Source organism: Protopterus annectens, chromosome 9.part0 (assembly GCF_019279795.1).
Source record: "Protopterus annectens isolate FY-2018-M chromosome 9.part0, PAN1.0, whole genome shotgun sequence".
Taxonomy (NCBI): Eukaryota; Metazoa; Chordata; order Ceratodontiformes; family Protopteridae; genus Protopterus; species Protopterus annectens.
In genome coordinates, this window is record NC_056743.1 from 618,264,970 (window position 1) to 618,284,111 (window position 19,142).

The window sequence follows — 19,142 nt, forward strand, 5'->3', positions numbered from 1 at the left end:
TCTTCCACATTCTAAAGGTGCTTTAACATATGGAGACGGTATGTCCTACACAGAGAATTAGCATTCAACAAAGGCCTAAAAGAGAAGAGCTTTCCTCTTACACATTCTTAATAAGAAAACTATACAGGCCCACATAAGAAGCTTCTCCACACAAGATAAAGCCATGTAGTATAAATTCAAAATAAAGCTGAACTGCAGATATATGAAATTAAAGTGGAATTATATTTACTCATCTAAAACTAACAAACTAACATGAGTATTTTATCTGCATGCAAGGAACACATTGTTACACATATAACTTTTTTTAGTTCTTCAGCATTAGCCTATAGTGCAACATTTATGTCTGTTTTTTGCTTTTGCTTTGTAGTTCTTATTTGCTAAATTGCCTAGTTTTAGTCCATGGCAGATCCTGCTTGTGATTCTTCTGAATCCGTGCTGCCCCTTTAGGTACGGGCCATACCTCTCAACCTCTTAGCACAAGAAATCTGGACAAAGCCAAAAATAATGGGAGGACAAAGGCCTAAAAATACAGACTAATTTTAAATATCGCACTTATAAACTGAATAAAAGGTGTTGTGTTAGCATGCATCTTTTGAAGGATATAAAAGTCTGAAACTCAAATGTCTGTCACTATTTACTGACTTCAATACTCGATTTGCCAGAGAACCACAAATTTTATTAGGAGCAGACCAAAAATATGAGGCAAAAATCTGGACATTCTGCTGAGAAATTCAGGACATTTAGGAGGTATAACACTAGTTTGGGGCAACATGAAGTGACCTCATATGCAGCTGCAAACACTTGTTCAGTGGAGGTCTTTGTCCACTTTCTGAGAGGACTTTGCATTCCATATGCTGGATGCATACCTGTTTCTCTCTAAATTCCTGCCTCTGCCAGGAGCCACTATAAGGTTGTAAATCTATGCTCACAACTAAGGAGGAGACACAGTATGTAAAGGGTTGCTCCTTTCCACCTTTTCCTGGCTACTGGACTGCATTTTTTCACTTTTCCCCTACTAGCAGTTTGAAGAGGGTAAGGTATGCAGCAATCTCGAGAATTCACCTATTCTGACCTGAAGACGTATACACTTTCACTCATTTAATTATGACTTGGCCAAAACTCAGGATCCTGTCTCCACTACAGGTCTTCCTTGTGCTGGACCATCTTGTTTCTCATCCAAGGAACAGTTAATGATCACTATGTGCCCCAACTCTTTCATCATAGGGACCTCTGACTCACAAAGTCCATTCCTGCATCTAGCTACGTAAAAATACAAATAGAAGTCCAGATGTTGATCCAGTATACCAACCAGTGATGTATATTTTAACATTTTAGATAAACAGGAATTCATGATTCACATGCAAAGTACAAAGGCAACAATTTTCAATATTTTGCTTGTATTTTTGGAAAAGACACTACAAAATATGTCATCTGAAGGCAACTATTTGCATAAACATTTTTTTTAATTTTCAAACTGAAAGAGACCATGTAAAGACCAAAAAATATTTTTTTGCAAGAATACCTTCTAAAAAATACAAATTTATCTTTAAAGCCTGAGGTACTAATACCCTCTAAGACACATTACTACTTGTTTTAGTGTACACATCTCCCCAGATGAAGAATGAGGAAGGATTAAAGCATCTTCTCTGAAGGAGGTAACACTTTCACTTTTGACTTTTCAGAGTTTGATCTAAAGTGCTTTCTGAAGTTGCTGGTAATGATTGAGTGTGTGTGTGTGTGTGTGTGTGTGTGTGTGGGGGGGGGGGGGTACACAAAATAGTGAAAAAAAATTCCCAGTTCAATTTAAATGTCAGTCACAGTAGATAACTACTGCATTTTTAGCATTGTATCTGGTATGCTACTGCTCGCATGGGCTTAGGAGATAATTCTCCAAAGTCTACATATGAACATGCCCTGAAAGAAGTTCCAAAGTCAGAATTTGTGTTGTGCAATTGTGGAGTGTGCAGTTCATTTGTCAAATCAATTAGATTATGGCAAACCAAGGGTACTGGTCTGCAAAGATCTCCCTTCAAACAGTTTACTTGACCTATGAGTTTGCGACTGTATGACTCTGTGTCTGTGTGCATGTATACAAGAAAAGGGGTCGTGTTTTGCGTGTCAGTTTTGCAACTCAGAATGCAAGCTACCCTGAGTTTAGGAATAAAGAAGTCAGCAAGTCTACATACTGCAATATGACTTCTGATTTTTCTTTTCTTTTCCTGTAGTTTTGCTGACTTTTGGAGTGCAAATAGCAGTAGTTAGTTAAAGTCCCTCTTACTTCCTTAGAGGGAGCAACAACACTGTGAGATATACATAATCCAAGAAGAAAAAAGCAGAAAATGTTTGACTGTAAAATCACTACAAAATAGCATATTCTGTTTCCAATGGACAGTCACCTGTAAATGTCACTTATATCACTTCTGCATTTATAAAGTGCATCTCTTAATTAACTCCTAGGTCACTCAGGATCATGTGACAACAGGAAATGGAATCTCTGACAGCAAGCTTGGTCTGTTGCAACAAAACTCTGTCGACTCTGTTCTCAGGCAATACCAACTCAGGATGCAGAATAATGAGCGTTCTCAATATACTGGCACAAGCAAGGCACACAAGCCTCCTTGGCATGGCGAGATGAAGAGCTGAATGGAAGCCGGCAGGTCAAAAGAAGCTTCACATATAGTCCTGCATGAATGGCCAACAGCTGGTAAGCCATGTCCTGCAACAGCAAGCAAGTTAAACACAGTAAATAAATCATTAAGCAGTTGAAAAGTAACAGATCTGTCTAACCATTTACATTTGTCATCTACCAGTAGCTGATCTGGATTCTTATGGTATGTAGACTGTGATAACTTCATTATCATGCAATTGGCAGTTTGGGGGAATTACAACCTCATATTTAAAATTATTGAAAGCTAACCAAAAATGCAAATGATAAATTACTTTAATTTACTCCAGAGATACATATTTAATGTTTTAGTTTCTTTATGTTTTACTTTATACCAACTATATGTTCTGAAATTTTTGACAAGCTGTACTGCAATTAGAAAGCAGCTTAAAACTGCACTGTGCACTGCTGACAGTAGACATTTGCATAAGATGCAGTGGTATCATTTTCTTTAGAACTGCTGACATAATTGAATGCCTTCTAGAAATATTGCATATGCAAACTGCTACAATACTTCAAAACTGCGGTGAACAAAAAAAAACCACAATAGAAACCGGGAACTAGGGAAACAAAACAAGAAGGAGTAAAACATTATTTTCAAATCTTTTACCAAATTCCTCAACATATGTAGACTTTCAGGAGTGGAATCGTGTACCCCTTTTTCTTGGGGGGACTCTACTTTCCATGGGGCATCCCTTTCTGGTAACTCTATCTTATTACAATACAATGGGAAGTAAGAGTCTGTTTCCATTTTACTGTCATATATGCCTGCTAACAACTTTTTTATATGCACCTAACATCCCCCATTACAAGTTTGGACCACGGCACACAGTGCTGTCTATGACGGTCTTTACATGCACTGTGCTATAGGGCTTCCACTTGCATATCTGCTTTATCCCATGATTACTTAAACCTGGGAAAGTACTCCCTTGGCATTTGACAAGAGTGACCCCTAATATGGGAGTCTCCATGCATCACTGCACTTGCATATTTGCATTATCCTGGACTCCTTAAATCTGAGAAAGTATTCCCTTGGTATTTGACAAGAGTGATCCCTAGAGTCCCTTTGCATTGCCACACCACAGAGGTGGTGCGCACTGGCTAGTCACTTTTACATTCTTCAGCCAGATCCACCAACACTAGGCCTACTACTTAAACATGGGCTACTGGTACTACTATTAGGGCGCCATCCCTTTGCACTTTGGAGGTGGCCAGAAGCTGCAACACAGCCTTTGGTGGTAGACAGTATGGAGAGTGATCTAGGAAGCCAAAGCTATCTGACTATGAAAAGGTGACACTTTGTGAGAAAGAGCAGTGGCAATTCACTCAGCATTTGAGAAAATAACTATCCTCTTACCACTACGACAAGCTACTAACTGAACAGGATGAATGTGCATGTGATCAAGGTTCAACCTGCACTCATCTATTTTGACTTAATCAGCAGATGGTGCTGGTAGCAAGACAAGTGCTACTATTATACTGTTGTTCACTTGTCAATGTATTGGGTGGGTGGGGGCATATGGGAAGCAGCTTTCTGAGAATGACAGAGGTATATTTTTAGTACGGAAAGGGTACAGCTTCCTACTTGGAGGTATGGGGATAATTTTGCTGACACTTTCATCATACTGATCTCATCATCACCCATAGCTAAATCTCTCTGACATGCACAAAACAAGAAGACATTCTCAGAATGTTAAGACAACCCCTCCTTTTAATGTGCTCATGCAGTACTTTTAAGACACTAAACTAGGAGTCATCAAGAGATGGTCACATTTTATCAAATCAGCCAAGTGTTCTGTACACCTCAAAAGGATTACAGATTACAGATCATGATTGTTATGGTGTGTGTGTGTGTGTGTGTGTGTGTGTGTTTTCCATATAGTTTCCATCTAAGGCCAGTCACTATTCCTCCATTCTCACATTTGCCCATCCTCTCACACCTTATTCTGACCTGCTCTGAAATTAAAGAACAGATGAGCCACAAGTTGTCAATGAGCAATAAAATAGGAGTAGTCCATTTTCTCCTTGCTTATCATTCATGGGTTGCTAAGCACTAACCCAAAACATTGTGTTAAGAAGAAAGCAAACTACAGGGTTAATAAAAGATTTGTAAGTCACTGAACAAGGACTGTTTGTCCACTGTTACTTGCTTATCATTAGCAAGCTACTGGGCAGCAATCTCAGAATGCTTCACATATACTTACTCAGAAAACTACTGCTTGATCACAACTGACTGACAACATACCACCCCTACAATCCATAAATAATAACCCCCAGCTGCATGTCAGTAAGGTAAGTATAAACTCCTCACTAACACTCACTGGGGTCTCAAACAGAGTGATCACACACTGGCTAACTATCTACTCTTCAATACACAATAAACTGTAAAAAAATCGATCAGCTGTATTTGGGCAGTTAAAACACAGTCAGTCAGTCCTCAATAAAGTGAAGGAAATCCCAACATAAAAAATTGCTAAGGAAAAAGCAAAACCAAACTATATGCTTAATCAGAGACATCTGTGCTGTGACGATAACATGGGGACTCAGCTGTGTTTTGCAGTTCTTCAAGGGGCACTGTTTTCTTAGTGAATAAACCTCAGAGTTACACTTCTACTTGAGTCACTCATGTGGAAATTCTGTAGGAGTCCCATATATCCAACTGATGATTACCACACAGGCTTCAGTTTGGAAATGTTCCTCATCTGATTCTGCTGTCAGCAACTACTGACATACTTATGTTTCCGAACCTACCAAAGTATCCCTTCACACCTTAAACCCTTCAAAATAACTGCCAAAGAGGCATTATACTACTTGATTACAGGCCAGATAAAGTACCCATGTGCAAGCTATTAACAATCCTGGTCTTATTATGAACTAAAGACTTATACTGTCACACTGATGACCTTGCATGCCTGCAATGAGGACTTTAAAGAAGTGTGCCAGGAATGTTCTAGGCCATCTGCTGGGAGGAAAGTGCAATAACCTGCTGCAGTGATACTTTCTTCCTGGTCAAATTGGGCCACAAATCATTCACATCTTCCTTAAGATTAAAGCTGAAAGCATTTTCCAATACCTTAGTATTCAGAAATTATGCCAAGGCTAATCTACTAAAACTGAATAATAACATGGCTAACTCCTAGGAGATTTCAACTACCCTGGCATTAACTGAGAGACTTATACATCCTCTAAAATGTAAGCCCAGAAATTTCTGTACTTCATTAATACACACTTTCTGGACCAGCTAGCCTGCGCCCCAATCAGGGGAGATAAAATCCTGGATTTAGTCCTTATCAATATGGATAAAGCTTTGCTTCCAACCAATTGTTACTTGCTCCATGGAGAAATCATTTGCATTTACCTTAAAATAAAGCTGGAAGCATCTTCTAGTATTTCACTATTCAAAGATTATGTCAAGACTAATGTACTAAAACCGAACGATGATCTGGCTAAATTCAAAAGCCCATTCAGTCTTGATGACTCCACTGCCTCTGCATAATTCTTTACCTCCAAATTCTTTGTATGTGTAAATAGTTGCATGGACACATCATCATCTTCAGAAAGAGGTATGAGCAAATTACATAAAAAATGGGAATTGTGGGAATAAAACATGCAGAATAATGTTTTGGAGAAGGAATGAGGTTTAAAAGAAAGCAGGATTTGAATGAGCTGTGTGATGTTTGACAATGACTGGAAGATTATAAGTGGTTTGCAACTAAAAATATGGCTTGTTTTCATTTCTATAAATGTATGATTGTCTAAGTTATAAATTATATTTTTTAACAAGAAACATCTTTATTAAATTATCTGTAAGCAACCTCTAAGATAGCCCATACAGGGGTTCTTGAGTTGTTTTTTTAATAACACTGAACATTAACATCTGTCACACTCAATAGTAAAAATAATGCCAAATTTATAATTAAACCCTTATATTGTAGCCCTAACTTAAAAAAGAAAAGAAAATGATGCATGTAAAAATAAATTTAAATTTCAAGATGCCAATAACTCTCATGACCCTGATCAAATCAACTAAAGCCAGATATGAGGTAAAAATAGCAACCCAGGAGAAGGATAACCACACAGCCTTCCTTAACTATGTTAAAAATGTCAGAAACAATGGCCAGCACTGTACAGAACTAATGATAAAGGATATCACATACTCAGACACAGAGGACATAGCTAATTTACAGACTGACACATAGACTCTCCCCTCCTACATTCCCAGATCTCATACCTGCATCTACTCTCCCTTAAAGTATCACACGAACAAATCATCAAGGCACTATTAAAGCCAAGAACACTACATCTATGGTCCTGATAACATACTAAGCTGCTTACTAGATAGCCTTGCATGTGACTTGTCAGACCTCCTACAGAGGTTATTCAATATCAGCCCCCAAATAGGCTTTGTGCAAAATGAATGGATGACAGCAACAGTCGTCCTCTTGCAAAAAGCTAGGGTGTCAACAGACTGACAATTATAGACCGATAAGTCTGACGAGCCTTATCTCTAAGGTTATAGAAAGGATCATTGTAGAGTTAATAAATAAGGACATAGGCAACCAATAAACTCTAAAGTGAAGCCAGTTTGGATCCGTCAATGGCAGATCCTACGTACATAACCTGTTTGATTTCTTTAATAAGGTTACTGAAGCAATGGCTGAAGGAAAATTAGTACACACTGCATAGCTATACTTTACAAGGGCATTTGACACTATCCCTCACTCAGATATTATAGCTAAACTCTTCCAGCTAAAGGTAAATCTCTTTGCAACTTTTTGGATAGGAAATTGGCTCACAAACAGAACCAATGAAATTATTATGGCTGGCTCTACCTCCTTCAAAAGATCTGTCATTAGTGGTATACCTCATGGTTCAATCCTTGGGCCACTTATTTGACATTTATTCTAAGAGGTCAAAGCAAATGTTAAGGGTTCATGACTAACCAAGTCTACAGATAACTGTAAACTTGGTGCCATCATAAACTCCCCAGAGGATGCCAACACTGTCTACAGGCCTTTTACAAACAAATAACTGCTGACAAAAACATGAAGTAAAACTAAATGCCAAGAAATGTATAATCATAGCCTTTGGTAAGCATGACTTGTCTTGCAACCATGACATTGACAACACACCTCTAAAACTTGATCCCATAGTCAGGTATCTGGGAACCTGTGTTGACAATGAACTGTTCTTTGATCATGACATATCCACTACTGTAAGAGAGTCTTTTCACTGAACAGCTTATATCACACTGTATAGTGTCCAGGTCCAGGAATCTAATTATTCCACTGTGCTCTGCTCTCATTAAGCTGATTATTGCATATAATGCCCTCTTCTATATGTACTTGTCAGAAATGGAGTGAACACTATGCTATCCCACTAAAAAAATCAAGGCCCTAAATCACAAAAGCTATGTAGAATGTCTGAAATCCTTGTACCTCTTCTTGGTATCTTACAGTCTACTAAAAGGCAACCTCTGTCTCATGTACAGAGCCTCAGCAGACCCTATCTGGTCATCTTTATTACACATTTGCAAGTTCAGTGGTAGTATGAACACCAACTCATGGGATCTCAATCTCTTCTGCAAAATAAATAGAACATGTTGGAGATACAGGTGTGTATCACTGAGAATACTATTTTATGGAACAGTCTTCTACTCCACATAAAACAAAGTGCTTCGCTTAGTCTATAGTTAGATGAATGGACAGGAAACCACAAATTCACCCCAGATTCAGCATTCATCCCTCTGTGGACAGAGGCAATAAATAAATATGCCAAAATGTCCTTGTTCTGCCCATCTCTGGGGGATTATTTGTACACAACTGGGAATGAAGGCTTCTTAAGATCATCACAGAACAATACCCTATTAAGTGTGTATGAACTATATCTTTGAGAGAACCTTGCACAAGTAAGAGAAATGGACCTCTGCTCACTAGTGTTAGTTCTTTATCTAGTCTGATTTTTTCAGTAGTCAAATAATGCAAATATTGCTGTAACAATAAAAACCACAGTACTGTAGTTTATTTTATTTGTGATTGTTTACAAAGATTGAGCACTGCTCTCCATAGACTTTTTTCAGACTCAGCTCAGGAGTGCTGTCTGGGTTAATGACTTGCTCAGGGTAACACAGTTAGGCAATGGAGGCTGACAGAGTCAAACCCTGGGCTACTGGATCACAGGCTCTCCATCAACTGCCAGACAAAATATATACTTCTAATAAGAACACTGTAAGATTGATGATAATTATTTATGAGTGATCTTTCTTTATTCATTCTTTGATTACCCATAGAATACATTTCAGAACTACAAGGGAGCTGGAGCCTATCCGACACTCACTTTGTGTAAAATAAAGGAACTAACCTGAATGGAGTGCCAATGCACTGCAGGATGAATATACTCACTCACTCACACAGACACACACACACACACACACCTAATGGCAATTTAAGGGAACACAACTTCACCTACAGCAGGTTTTTGGACGTGGGGCTAACATAGTGGTGACGGCCGCAGTAGTGAGTTGTAGTACAGTAAAATATTTAGTGACAGTAGTACTGAGAATGACAGAGGGTCTGGGGTAAGGACAGGGCTTGTGTATTTATTACTGGTAGGAGCTTCAGTTTTTCTGTCCAACATGTAAGTAAGTGTCTACGAAGTGGTATGCATTTGAGAAATTTGGAGATAGTAGAGTGTTTAGTAACAAATGTTTTATTATTTTTGGTGGACTGTTGCAGGGAGTAGTAGTAGATGGAACAATTGAAGATGAAAGAACATGTTGTGTCTTTAGATGAGGGTTGAGTTTGAAGAAGGAAGGAGATAGAGTGGGTTGCAGAAGTAGTAGGACTTCAGTTCAGATAGCAACAGTGTGAGGTGAAAGTAGTGCTTTTCAGTAAAGTTCGCTGTATGGTAGTGTGGTGGTGTGGATTAGTGCATCAGATTGTAGGTAGTGGGAATGGTGAAGGAAAGGCTGCAGTGTGCTGAAAGATGCGTTTCAAGTATTATGTGACTGTCTGGAGAATGGTATGATTAGCTGCAAAGGACATAACCCACATAAGCTGGAGATGGGGACAGGGGGTGAGCAGTGAGAGTCTACTAGTCTGCAAATACACTGTGCCACTGAGCAGGAAAACAGAGGTAAGACAGCCTCTAAAGTGATGTGGTCTTATTTTTATTTCAACTTGAAAAAGAGATTTTTATTTTAAATTAGAGAGGAGAGTTCAACTGAGAGATCACAATGCCTGTGGGGCAAGGAGCAAAAATATATCTTGGGAAAAGCAGGTAGATTTGAACAGGCAGGAATGAACTGTGCTAGGTCTTGTGAGTAGAAGTTACTGCAGTTGTATAGTTAAGGAGCAAGAATACTACCTATATAAAATTATATAAAATAGAGCAGTGTGGGAGAACAGCAGGTGGAAGGATCAAGCAGGAAACACAGTAGACAGATTTTGACATATGCTTCTAACTGAAAATTAGGAGACTTAATGGAGCAAGAGGGGATTCCTTGTGAAAGGGCATAAGGGGAAGTTATTGAAGGTGAACCATCTAGAGAGTATTGGGAAGGCACAAGGTAGCATAATGCATTTAGTGCAGAGGATTAAGTCTATCAGCAGTTAATCAGCTTCTTCTTGTGGTACAGAGTTTGATTTTCCCAGTCTTCACTTGCCTACTGTGTGACCTTAATCATGTCACTTTACCAGACAGTGCTTTGGAGCAATTGGGTTAGGCTCCTTAATGGTCTCCTGGACAGCATGCCAAGTAATTTCCTATGACCCTAACAATAATTGTGAAAGCCTGTTTACTTCTGAGTTAACAGCTATAATAGCTTAGGAATGTCTGTAGGTTCTTACACATGCAGTGTGCATCTCCAAGGCAGAAAAAAATAGCGGGGCAGAAGTCTTTGCTTTAGATATAGCAGAACACTATTACTGCATGTTTTATGTTGTTTCACATACTTGTGCAGTGTGAATTTAGCACTGAACACTGAATATTTACAAAGCAGAAATAATTAAACGGCAGAATTGTTTAGCGGAGGTAGAACACTATTTCTGCATGGCTAATTGCTCCATCACCCACTTGGGCACTGTGAATTTAGCAGTGGAGACTGCAAGTCTCCACTGTAGAAATAACTTAACAGGGCAGAAACTTCTGCTTTATAATGGACAGAACACTATTACCACATGGATATTTGCTACATTACCCAATTAAACACTGTGAATTTAGCAGTGGACTTGAAAATATTGATGGGTGCCTCATATCTTCCTTAGATAAAGCAAGAGGGGGAATGCTTTCTAGTGGGATAGAGAATCTGTGGTCTTAAATCTTTTAATTTTGTTATCATAATGAACACAATAATTCGTATCTTGTGCTGCACTTAAATACAAGAATTAAATTCTGTGCAAATGAAAGTGCTATGATGCAATCTGTCCACATTTACTCTTGTTAACTGGAATAGCTGGGGACTTCACTACACATCAAGGAATTACCAACTCTGTAATAAAAGCGACTATTTGGCCCATGTTGGAAGAAAACAGTAATATTCTTAAATTCATACCAACTGGGAAAAAAGATCAAAATGAAATCAGGTGAGATATAACAAGAAGTGAAGATACCATGACCTTATATTAGCTTTAAATAGTGTCATGCCAAGGTTCCAGATGCACTGGTTCAGGATTAATGCTACCTCTCAACCTGGGCATGTTCAAATGCTGGACTGACATCAGTAAGTAGAAGCCCATCACAGAGTCCAAAAGAAAGAAAAAATAATAAAGCAACCTACTGCTACAAATATGAATGTGAATTACTATAGTAGTTTAATTAAAAACATATCAAGCTAAGACTATTACTAAGATGTCCCTAATTTGTATTCAGGTGCAAAAAACATACAAACAAAAACTTAAGAAACAGGTAGTTAGCAAAGTGCATTAGGGCTATGAGCTGACAATGAGCTGCTTCATGTGTTACGAGGTTTGATTCCCTTGGCCTCCATTTGCCTATTGTGTGACCTTAAGCAAGTCGCTTAATCAGACAGTGCTTTGTGGCAATTGGGAAACTGGGCTAGGCTCCTCATTTGTCTCCTAGACCACATACCTGGTAACTATTATTTACTTTCTTATTTACTATCTGAGCCAAGGACAAGGTTTGTTTATTCTATTCATATAGGTAATTTAGTAGGTCTGGTGTTAAGAATAATTATATATTTACAACATAGTTTTAAATCTTTACAAATAAAGAGATTACAAACATCTGCTAACCCTAACAAATTAGGCATAGCAAAAATGGAAACAACTCCCCATAACTGACAACCACACCTTCTTTATAGTCTTACATAACCTAGCCAAGAAGTCCATCAGAAGGCAAAAACACAATCTCTAAACAAAGAAACAAATTATCCTCTTACATTCCCCAAACACTTTTGGAAACAGGATAATCTTCTTACAGAAGAAAACCTCCTCATGATACCTCATCTACAGACACCATTCAGTGTGGTACAACAAAACTTTCTCCAGAAGACTTCTTTAAATAATTTAGCAATTTCTCATCAGCAATCTCCACACCTCCCACAGCTCATGCACTGTCGAACTCACCACCATTCACTCCCTTTTTCCACTTCAAATGCATATATCCCATATAAGTCTCTATCATACTTGAAAATGTTTCCATGGACACCCCCTTGCATCTGACAACAAAAACCCCTGGTTTATACATCAAAACAGAGATCACCTACATCTTCCTCTCACACAGATATTTGTCTCACACAAAATATCATGTCACAGATTTGGAAAACTGCTCTAATTAACCCCCCAGAAAGAAAACTAACCCAAAAGATACCTCTCATTAAATATCAAAATGCCACAATCTCGAGATTCATAAACTCGAGTTTAGAATCTTGAGGTTGTGAAATCTCGAAACTAAGAAGTGAACTAAAAAAAAAAAAAAAAAAAAGATCACATGTAAAAACCATGTTTTGCAGGGGGGCAAGCCCCCCCTGCACCCCCCACACCTCTTGCAACTTAAATATACTTACTCCTGGATTGTGCTACAGTGAAGGGAATGGTAATACACATCAGTGTAAAGTGCGGAATGGGAACATTACAATTATCTTCACTGTAGCATGATCTTGGAGTTAATATATTTACATTGTAGGAGGTGTGGGGGGTGCAGGAGGGCTTGCCCCCTGCAAAAACATGGTTTCACATGTTTTCTTTTTTACTTCACTACTTAGTTTCAAGATTTCACAATCTTGAGATTCTGGCCTCAAGTTTATGAATTTTGAGATTGTGATATTTTGAAATTTCGTAGTGGACCCATTTCTAGTAGTACTGTCTGCTCTTCTCCAAATAGCATAGATTTTGCCCTGGACAAAGTACCATGACAGCACTTTGGTCCCTAAATGATGACATCCTGCAAAACTTTGATTGTGGCCTCCTTAAAGGTGCCCTATTTATAAACCTGACAAAGGCATTTAACCTCATTAACCACTATCCTTTCCAAAACAAACTAACTGAGATTGGTATCAGCCCAGACTGCACTCCCTGATTTAAAACCTTCCTCATTGACACTCACTTCAGAGTTAAAATAGAATCCTCCCAATCAGAATCTGTACCTATTCCCAAAGGTGCGACAAAAGGATCCTTTCTTGCCCCTGTCCTCTTCTCCACACTCATTTACAAACTTCCTTGTGACCCTCTCCATCTCCCACTTATCCTCTTTACTGGTGACATGGTCATTTACAGATCAGGTCACTCTCACACCAATATTCAGTGCCATCTCCAGTTGGGCCTACATGAACTCTACTAATGGCTCCTAAACCATAAACTATTTCTCAAACCCAACAATACCAAAACTATGTTTTTGGGAACTCTACAGCAAATTCACAAAGCACCTTTAACTATCTTTGACTTACACAACAGTTCTACAGAGATAATCTCCACCTTCAAATACCTTGGATTATGGCTTGATCAGTCACTAAACTTCCATTTCCACATAGACAAAGTGACAGCCAAAATGAACTGCCTGCTCTTCTGGGCCAAAAAAGGTCTCCTTTTCTATCCCAACTGATCAGAGCAGCCATTGGCAAAGGAGTTCCCCTTTCTCAACTTGTGGAATGTTTTGTGTTTCACCTGGGCTGAAGCTGAATCAGTTAATACTGATCAGTGCACAACTCTGGTAAACAAATATGAATGAATAAACATACTTATTTTTTAAATGTTTTCCATGACTGATGGTTAATAATGTTGTCAAGAAATAAGCACTACGTGCACTCCATCCATCGCAATATCAGTAGGCCAGGCCCATTTTGTATACTGCCTATCAAACACTGACACTTACTAGAGGGGATGGTTCTGGTTCTTAGGAATAGGGGTGTTACCTCCTTGTAAGCTACAATCTGTATAGCATTAGGCCTTGTATGTCTCCATGCAACATGGTATTTGCTGCAACCATTTGCATGGTTACCTCTTTGTTTCAATGCAAAAAACAGTGCATGAAACATTAGACATAAAGCACTGTATGTTCACAGGATCCAGAGATGCACAATATGTTTTTAGTGAACAGACATGTCATTATAAACTTCTCTACTATCTACCACACTGTAAATTTAATGGATACCTACCAAATCATCGAACGGCAAACTGTTGAATGTCATATGGTCAAAACCATATACTCGGCAATTCAGTCCATTATAACAAACTCAAACAAAGACTACAACTTCATACACCACAAAAACTGCTTCTGCAGGGGGCAAGCCCCTCTGTACCACCCACACCCCCTTCTAATTATATATATATATATATATATATATATATATATATATATATATATATATATATATATATATATATGTACCAATTCCAAGATCACACTACAGTGGGGAAAAGGGCAGATTTCCTGATCTCTACTAAAATGTGATGTCAGTCAGAATGGTTCAACGGACTGAATTGTCGATGATATGGGTGCGCCCCTATGAAGTTTGTCAATTTGTCTGTTCGATTATTTGATAGAAATCCAAAATGAATAACTCTTCAACCTCACTAATGTAGGTGTTTCTAATGGAATACAAACAGGCTTTCAAGTCCATTAAAGGGACACTGGCTACTGTTTACAAAACAATAATTTTCTGATAACATTTTCTTTCTAATGAACATATTTAAATTAGTCTGAACACAAGAAGCTTTTATTCACTCATTTACTGATTTAATGATGGTTGAATTACTCCAGGTTATGGTCATGGGCAAGCCAAAACCTATCCTGGGTCTCAGTCAGTGCAAGGCAGAGGAACTTCTCTTGGATAGGATGTCATTCTTTTTCAGGATGTTCACCACCCCCCAACACATACATACACACACACACACACACACACACACATGCACACGTCATTTGCTATTCTGGAGGACTGCCAATTACCTACCTTATATGTCTTTGGGATGCAGGAGAAGACTGATGCATCCACTGAAAACCAACATAACTGTAGTGCGGACAAGCAGAATCCCCATAGAAGAACGCACATCCAAAAACCACAGTGGAGAAACCAATGCTGTGAGCAGCAACACTAACTGTTATGTTACTGTGTCAAAAACACAGCGAGTTCTAATTTTTTTTGAATTGCGCTCTTAGAAGCAGGAAAAGAGATTCAACATCATTACTGCAAAACAGCAGGTATGTTACATTATGCACATTTCTGATCTTACTGTGCTGCAGCCATCATAAATGTATGTCCTGGTTACCTATGCTTTAGGTCAAGAAGTCTGTAATGTATTTGAAATTTGTTTAGAAGTGAAATTATTTTTACTTGATATGGCTTAACTAATATTGGAAACTGAGTCATACAGGTTAGCATTAGTAAAAAAAAAATGCAGCTTCAAATTATGTGATTAAAAAAGGCTTTCCTATCCCAACACAGATAGGAGATCATTATTAAACTAGAAGCCTCCTTAGAACACTCCAGAACAAACGAGAAAGTGCTTCAAAATAGTAGTACTTAAAGAAAACTGCAAGTTTCCAAATAAATGCATACAAAAAATGACGGCCATCATGTGGATAGGAGACCCAGACAGTCCAAAACCTGAGAAAGTACTGACAGGTAATACCATTTCAAGAGAACTGCAAGCCTTTCTCCTCTGCTGCAGTCCTTTGTCAGCTGTACATCTCATGGCCCAATCTCACTTGTGCTCCTGATCTATCTTCTGTCTGCATATTTTTGTATCCTTCTGCTGTCTTGCACTTCTCTGCCACTCCCAACTTAGCTGACCTATGAGCTAAAACAAGCTATCCCAGTGAACAAGCAGCTGCCACGCTACACATTCTATTTGTGTCTCCCTTCAGGAAATGGGAGAAGCATTAAAAGAATCAATGTAATAAATGGCAGACAGGGTAGCAACAACATGACAAAATACTCGTAAAAACATTACGTAGCTCAGTGTCCCGATTTTTACTGTTACTGCTCCAGAGTACTACCACCAAAGTTACTCTAAGAGCAGTATGGAACTCAGCTCAGTGTGACTATTTACAGCTGATTCTAGCAACAGTCTTGTGGTTTTCTGTCTAGCGATGCACTCACTCATTGGGTTCACATTACTTATACAACTTTCCCACACCACATCATATATTTGCTATGACCACAGTCAGTCATATACTCAAGTCCCTGTCCTTTCCACTACTTAACCATTCCCCTCTTTTACTTAATGAACTCCGCCAATGTCGTTCCACTTATATTCTATTGCAACATATTTAGTCTCCTTCTCAGTATGACAGCATCCTCAGCTGCACTGATATCTCATAGTGCCTTAATACTCTGAAGTCTTACTTCCATAACCCAAAATATCTATATCCTATAACTAATGCTAAACATCAGGAATAAATTACACCTCGTACCTAAAACATTTTTAATACTCCTACTTTATCATCCAACAAAACTAATGGCTATACATTGTTGTGGTTTCACCAAAAATGTCTTTCTGAATATACCTCTACTAAACAACAACAGTATATTAGTTCACACACAAGGTGTATAAAGAGTATGATACTTAAATATACACCAAATTATAATATTATTTTAACCTCCCAGATTAAATTCCTATGCCTCATTCAGTCTCAGCTCATTCACCATAAAACAAGTACACCTCTTCCAATTTCCCTCAAATGATCAAAATAATAACATCTTAAGTTACCCTAAGAAGGGCACCATGAGGTCACTTTAATGCAAGAAGTATCAAAAAGAAACTTGATCTGCTACACTCGTGGACTGACCTTTAAAACTAAACATTTCTACAATAAAAAAATATTAGCTTAAGCCATTTGTGATCACTGCCCCAGTTTCCATGTGTAGTCCTTTAAAATATTTAAAGCCATCCACATTATAATTAATTTCAGAACTTTTTCTTTAAATAAAGAAAAACTCTTCTTTCTAAGCATACCTCTAGAAATTGATCTGTTGTATGGGTTCATAAATTCATAGCTGTTTACTAGGCTAAAGTCCAGTAGGGCCTTTTTAATCCTAGCCATGCATCCCAAATCTCTGACAAGATATGGTACCCTTGATAAGTGTAAGCAAGGGCTTGGGAGGTGAAACATTTACAAGCATACAGATTCAAAATCTACTTTGCTGATAGCACAATTTAGTAACACACTATTTTTCATTCAAAATGCTAAATAACTTCTTAAAAGTTGCAGACTCGGTGGCAATCAAAATCTATAACACACTAGTGAATTTAAAATAAGTGTGCACTAGAGCCAAAACTGATACTTATGACATGCCTTAAATAATAACTGGCACAAAGTCCTTCTCTGATCACTCAAAAGTGATCCAAAGATTACTGTTAAGTTTGGTAGATAAGAAAAGTACAGTTTTGTACCTACCATAAATGTAGATGTTCGAAGATCCACATTGCTGCAGTCCTTACATATGGGTAGTCCGCTGTCCGAATACCAAAGTATTAGGCTGGCGTCAGTCATGGCGCTCAGAACTGACATCAGAGCTTCACATATCCTCAGTCTTTTCTTGCCCCAGATGTCAGAAGGCCCTAAAAAGAAGGCCACAGCCAAAACAGAAAATTCCAAAACACAAGTACAAACAGTAACTACCACCCAAACCACACCACCATTCCAAACTGCAGAGGGACTGCAGCAATGTGGATCTTCGAACATCTACATTTATGGTAGGTACAAAACTGTACTATGTTCTTCATCTCACATTGCTGCAGTCCTTACATATGGGTAGAATCCCAAAGCAGAGGTAAAGGGAGGTTGGCAAAATCATAAAGCATTGGGAGCTGCCAAAATGCCCTGTAAAATTGCAGTGGCAAATCCAGCCCTAGATTTAGAATAAAGTGGAAGGTGGTAATGTCTAGAAAAAGTATGCACTGAACTCCAAGTAGCTGCTTCCAAAATATCTTTAGTAGCAACCTCCCTTAAAAAGGCTGTAGAAGTGGCAGTAGCCCTAGTGGAATGAGGCCTGATTCCAGCCGGAATCTCCGTACCATGATGGGAATAACAGAAAGCAATACAAAAACCAATCCACTTAGAAATAGTTTGTTTTGAAACAGGTTTTCCCTGAGAACCCAAAGCAAAAGAAACAAACAACTGCTGAGACTGCCTGAACCCTTTAGTTCTGCTCAAATAATAACGCAACTGCCTATGAATATCCAAAGTGTGCAAGATCTTTTCCCCTTTATTTTGGGGTTAAAAAGTAGGCAAATGAATAGTTTGGTTTAAGGCCACACTAGAAACCACTTTAGGCATAAAGGTAGGATTAAAGATACCCTATCCTTATGAAAAATAGGAAGGCTCAACTGCAAGGGCCTGCAATTCAGAAACCCTTCTCGCAGAGGTAATGGCCAACAAAAAAGCAGTCTTCCATGATAAAAACTTCAACTCGGCAGTAGCTGCAGGCTCAAAAGGTTGTAGAGTGAGTTTCTCCAACACAAAATTGAGATCCCAAGCAGGGGTCTTATGTTCTTTGCCCCTCTAAGAAATTGCTTAAACAAAGGATGAGAGATTAATGGAGGGTCACAGTCATAGTGAGCAGAAATGGCTGCAGCATGAACCTTTATAGAGGAGAAAGACAAACCCTTGTCCAATAACTCAGTAAGATATTGAAGAGAAACACTTAAATCAGGCTTGGAAACATCAAAGTCCTTTGCTTTGCTCCAAATAAAAAACCTCCTCCATTTATTGGCGTAAACTTTCCTTGTACTAGGCCTTCTGGCCTCCAAAATAACATTCAAAACTTGTTGTGGAAGCTGAGACCCTCCAGGGTCTAGAACAGAATATGCCAGGCTGTTAGATGCAGAGACTGAATTTTGACATTGAGTAAGTGATTGCCCTCCTGAGACAAAAGGTGTGGAATCAAAGGCAAAGGCCATGGAGGCTCAAACTTCTCAGTAGTGGGTACCAGTGTTGTCGAGGCCAATCTGGAGCTATTAAAATCATAGATGGCTTGTCCTGTCTGACCTTCAAGAGTACCTTTGGGAGGAGAGGCAGA

At 38.6% G+C, this 19,142-nt stretch overlaps 1 protein-coding gene across 2 annotated transcripts in view; it reads right to left on the reverse strand.

Moving 5' to 3' along the window:
• Window positions 1-1,295: 1,295 nt before the first annotated feature.
• Window positions 1,296-19,142, reverse strand: part of LOC122811370 (transmembrane protein 268-like) — a 469,464-nt gene continuing 451,617 nt past the window's right edge. For both annotated transcript variants that reach the window (XM_044083169.1, XM_044083168.1), the window contains one exon: window positions 1,296-2,716. In XM_044083169.1, coding sequence (XP_043939104.1) covers window positions 2,558-2,716 — 159 coding nt within the window. In that variant the 3' untranslated portion in view covers window positions 1,296-2,557. The remainder of the gene's footprint in view (window positions 2,717-19,142) is intronic.